Source organism: Monodon monoceros, unplaced genomic scaffold (assembly GCF_005190385.1).
Source record: "Monodon monoceros isolate NGI ecotype Baffin Bay Population unplaced genomic scaffold, NGI_Narwhal_1 Super_Scaffold_10, whole genome shotgun sequence".
Taxonomy (NCBI): Eukaryota; Metazoa; Chordata; class Mammalia; order Artiodactyla; family Monodontidae; genus Monodon; species Monodon monoceros.
This window is the reverse complement of record NW_021703766.1, coordinates 45500176-45505238: the sequence shown is the minus strand read 5'-3', so window position 1 is coordinate 45505238 and position 5063 is coordinate 45500176. Positions and strand designations below refer to the sequence as shown.

At 57.8% G+C, this 5063-nt stretch overlaps 1 protein-coding gene across 1 annotated transcript; it reads right to left on the bottom strand.

Moving 5' to 3' along the window:
* Positions 1–1895: 1895 nt before the first annotated feature.
* NCCRP1 (non-specific cytotoxic cell receptor protein 1 homolog (zebrafish)) lies at positions 1896–5063 on the bottom strand. The gene is made up of 5 exons (XM_029235451.1): positions 4811–5063; positions 4147–4209; positions 4010–4061; positions 3291–3386; positions 1896–2719 (listed from the first exon to the last, which is right to left on the bottom strand). Exons 1-5 carry the CDS (start codon positions 5061–5063, stop codon positions 2314–2316), a joined length of 870 nt encoding a protein of 289 aa, XP_029091284.1. The 3' UTR covers positions 1896–2313.

Sequence of the window (5063 nt, the reverse complement as noted above, 5' to 3'; positions counted from 1 at the left end):
GGACCCGGCCCTCCAGTTCGCACATCCACCTGCCTAGCTCCCAACAGAGCATCCGGGCTCCAGCCCCATCATCCAGACCGCTGAGCCTCTGACCCAAATTGGGCGTCCTTAGAACCAGTCCCGGAGGTCCCCCTTCTCACCCAGGCCCCCTCCCCCAAGCCCATGCCCCTTGGATCTCCCAGACCCAACTCTGGGATTCCCAGGCTCAGAAGCTGACCCAGTAATCCAGCCTCCGTTCTGGGAGCACCCTCTCCAACCTCAGATCCCAGAGCTCTCAGACCCAACTCTGGGACTCCCAGATTCTAAACCTGACACAGACCTCAAGACCCCAGACCTAATTCTAGGATTTACCCTATCTAGCCCTCATGCTCCACCCCCCTAGACCCTATAGATCAGCCTTGGCCCCAGAAACCAGTTCCAGAGACCCTGTTAAGGTTCTGAAGCCCCCAGACCCAACTTGGAGGCCCCTGAGCCCACCCTGGACTCACATATCCAAGCTCACAGACCCGGGGGCCCTAAATGTAGCCAGGGCACCCTCTAAAACCACCCCACCTGTCCCTCTACCCCCAAGAACTCCAAGAGCCTCCAGCCCCAAACTTCCAGGCCAGGATGCCTAGCTCCTGAACTTGGAGTCCAGCCCAGGACCCCCACCCCATTTCAGGCTTCCAGAATCCCTCCCACCTGGCACCCCCTGGTTATAATTTTTGATTCTGTGGCAGGTGCTACTGATACCTTAGCAATCCCTCATCTCCATCCCCCGCAAAGTGCTGAGCCCCTCACCTGGCCTTGTCCGTGGGGTCTGCTGAAGTCCGCGAGACCCAGAAGAGAGCTCACCGCCTGCCTCCACCACCCTTCCTTCCCTGTAATACAACTGTTATGAACTTGTCCCTGTCTGCCATCTATTGGTGCCTGGGACCCAAGCCCATGCAGATGCGGGTCAGGATGGAGGAGAGAGCAGGGTGGTCAGGCCTGGGTCAGCCCATACTTGGGACAATGCCGTGGATGGGGACACACCCATAGATTCCGACATGGGTTTAGGTGTGGACACACCCCACACACACAGGACATCTGGGTGACATGCCATGGTACTGCCGGTTGATTGTTAAACATTGAAATGCTTCCCATACTTTTTGGTGGATAGCCCGTCTCTGAATGCCTCCCAGCTGTTCAGGCCTGCCGGGACCTCCAGACTCTCTCAGGATTTATGAATAGGACAGTAGGAGGCCTTCAAGGACCCTGCTCCAGGCTAGGGCCAGGGTCTGTTTTGCAATCTGGTCACAGCCCAGGACTTATGGGTTGTGAAGTGCTTTCAGTGCCCCTCTACCCAACACATGGAGAACACTTTAGTTCTAATTTGTATATTTTTGAAAATTCGAATTTGCAATTTACTACTCCCAAGGATCAGGGCCCTTGATGGGTACCTGGGTTTGGGTGCTCTGGAGGAGTGAGGGAAGAGAAATGAGGGGTCTTGGGGGGAGAAGAAGTAGGGGGACAGCTCTGGGGGATGATAACTTGGGATTGGAGGAGGAAGGGAATCTGGGGGGATTCTGAGTTAAGAGACATGGGAGAAGAAGTAAGTGGAGAGGCTACGAGGCCATAAATTGGGGATATGTGAAGAGATCAGAGGTCAACGGAGGTACTGGAGGATCAAGGATTAGAGGATGTGCAAGTTGGAAAGTGGGAAATGAACACAGTGAAGTTTTTTTCTTTTTCTGGCCACCACGCACGGGTATGTGGTATCTTAGTTCCCCTACCAGGGCTCAAACCTGCGCCCCCTGCAGTGGAAGCGCAGAGTCTTAAACACTGGACCGCCAGGGAAGTCCCTTGGTGAAGTTCTAAGGATCAAACACCACGGAAATGATCAGCATCCTTGGGCACATGTATTTATTTTCAGTCAGCAAAGATTTATTGAGCCCCTACTGTCTGTCAAGCACTGACTCAGGAAGAAGTGGCCACTGCCCTCATGGAAAATGCCAGAGAGTCAGACATTCAAAGATGTGTGAAGATGTCAAATGAGAAACCAAGGGTCAGGCAGGATTACGGGGGTATAGGAGGTGGTACGTGATCCAAGAGCAGCTGAGGGGTCGTGAAGGTCTAGAGGGAGCAGGGAGGTGCTCAGGGAACACGGTAAGCTTAAGGGTCAAGGAGGTGCCAAGGGTTAGGGACTTCTAAGGGTCAGGGAGCTGCTATGGGGTCAGAGAGACGCTAAGACGCCAGAAGTGATAAAGGAACAAGAAGATGCTAAGGGCTCAGGGAGGTGTCAAGGGGTGGATGGATATGACAAGGGGTCAGAATGGGCCCGGAGCCAGCCAATCACTCCCTGAACTGCACAGACACGGAGGAGTCGGTCACCCTCGTCCGCAGCAGCCCACCGCGCTCCATCCGGTTCTTGGTCTTGTGCAGGAAGTGGACAAAGCGGACGCCAGGGCCGTACTGGCGGAATACGTGGGACACCTGGGGCAGCACCAGGGTCAGGAAGAAGTTCTTATGAGGGACCCATAAACCCTGCTCTCCTCCCTCTGTGAGGTCTTGGGATGCGAAAGCATGTGTGCGGGTGGCAGACGGGGTAGGGAGTCTCACCTGGACCCAGTGGCCAGGGGGGCCTCTCCCAGAGGTCCGGGGGGCCACGTGGTGCTGGGCGATGACTGTGTGGCGGTCAGCTGCCAGCAGCCAGACGTGCAGCTCATACACACACACGTCCAGTCGGCTGTCCTCATACCTGGGGGTGGGGGCCAGGCCTTCAGCTGCCTCCACTGCCCCTACCTCCCAGCCCCAAACCCTGGCTCAGTCGCCTGTCGACACTCACTGGCACCCACTTTGTGCACCGGGGCTGGGTGGTGTTGGCACCACAGCAGTGACCAAGACAACCCCATGCCCCACCCTCATGGGATTCATGGTCCAGTGGGGGAGGCGGACATGTCACCAGGCAGTGACAAACAGGAATGGTCAGGGCCGAGATGGGGGAAATCGGGGCACTGGGGAATAATGCATCTGACACAACCTGGGGGCGGCCAGGGGAAGGCTTCCTGGTGGAGCCACATGTACCGACTCCTGAAGGAGAGAGGGGACTTCGCCTCAAGAAAAGAGGGTGGCCAGCATCCAAGGAAGAAGGAACAGCCTCTGGGCTGGCACACTGCAAGAACGGACTCAGAGAGAAGGGGCCACAGAGGTGGGCAGGGCTGGGTCCTGCAGGGGCAGGAGGGTCTCTGGGAGGATGGCGTGAGGCTTGCACTTCGGGGAGTGCCTGTGTGCGACCTGGCTGGGCAGGCCGGTGGTGCAGAGGCACGTACCAGTCCATGACCGTGATGTGTGGCTGCTCAACATCGAGCAGCTCCTCCCACAAGCCCTCCGCCAGCAGGTCCACACGCTGCTGCTTCACGGTCCAGCTGTGAGAGACAGCACAGGGGAGGTGGGGATTCTCCCAGGCCAGCCTGGCCCCAGCAAGCAGGGCACCCTGATCATTGCACCCTGGAAGTGACGTCAAGGGCACCGGCATAAGGGCACTGAGAGCTCACTCAGCCTACCTCACGGCCTCAGTTCCCATGAACTCCTCTGAAGGTAATCCTGAGCTCCGTGTTGCAGATGGGGAAACCGAGGCTCACAAAGGGAATTGACGTGTCAAGATCGAGCAGCAAAGAAGTGGCAGAGCTGGGATCCCAACCCAGGTGCCTGTGACTCTGAGCTTCTGAGTTGCACCATCCCATCCACCGTTCAGAAGCAGGGCCTGGTTTAATGGCAGATAGCTGGTGGCCTGGGTGACCCTCCCCCTCCTACGGAAAGAGGCTGAGCATAGGAACAATATTAACTGCTATTTATTTAACACCTACTATGTGCAGGCTACTCCCAGCGAGCCAGGCGTGTGTTTTATGGGCATGCTCTTATGACTAACCCTGTTTACAGAGCAGGAGACTAGGGCCCAGAGAGGCAAAGACTGTTTCTCCAGGTCCCACAGAGAGGAAGGCCGGAACAAGGAATCACAGGCAGGTCACCGTGGGTCCCGGCCACTCACCTGAGGCCCTGCTGGAGCTTCTCCGTCTTAATGTGCCAGCCTCGGAAATTGCCTGGCAGGTGGACGAGCAAAGGATTAGAATGTGCCCATTCTCCAGGGCCAGCCCCTCAGCACCGGGCTAGCCACAAAGCGCTTACCCAGAGTCTCCAGGGGTTGCTGTGTGGGACCAGTGGGGGGCGCTGGCTCATAAATGTTGATGCCTGAAATGCGCAGGGAAGCAGAGCCTCAGGCGCGCTGAAGCTGCCCCCCTTCCGAATGCTCCCCACTTTCTAACCCCAGGGCAGGCTGGAAGAGCAGGAATCAGTGCCCTGCCTACCAGACCAGACCAGCCAGGCAGGGTTGGGTGGTGAGTCATGGCCCTGGGAGAGCCCTGAGAATGTCCTGGGGGCAGAGGGACAATGCTCGGAGAGGGAGGGCGTTGTGGTGAGACAGAGACAGAGGGACAGAGAGAGAGGCACCAAGAAAAAGAGATAGAATATGGGCGGAGGGAGGGAGGGAGAGATACGGGGTGAGACAAAGAGACACAGGGAGAGATAGACGGAGACACATGACGTAGAAAGAAACAGAGATGCGGGTGGGACAAAGAGACACAAGGAGACAGAGAGAGGCACAATGACAAAAAGGGACAGAGAGGGATGTAGAGGAATAAAAAGACAGAGGCACACTAATAGACAACGACGGAGAAACAGAGTAGAGAGACAAGCAAACAGACGGAAAGAAGAAGAGACAGACGGTCTGGGTGAGAGCCTGGGGAAAGAAGGCAGAGACGTCTCCAGCCCCGCGCGGACTTCTGTCCCGCACCTTCGGGGTTGGGAGAGCGGAGCAGGTTGCGGTAGAGCGGCCGCTGCAGGAAGAGGAGCTTCCAGGTGAGGCGCGGGGGCAGCTCCAGGCTCCCTCCCGGCGGCGCCCATTCCTGCAGCAGTAGCTGCTGTGCATAGGCCTCGGTCGGCTGCTCAGGCACCGGGAACCCGGGGGTCTCGGGGGCCGCGGGCGACGGCGGCGACGGGGGCGGGGGCGGCGACGGCAGCTCCTGGGTGCTCGAGGGTTCCTCCAT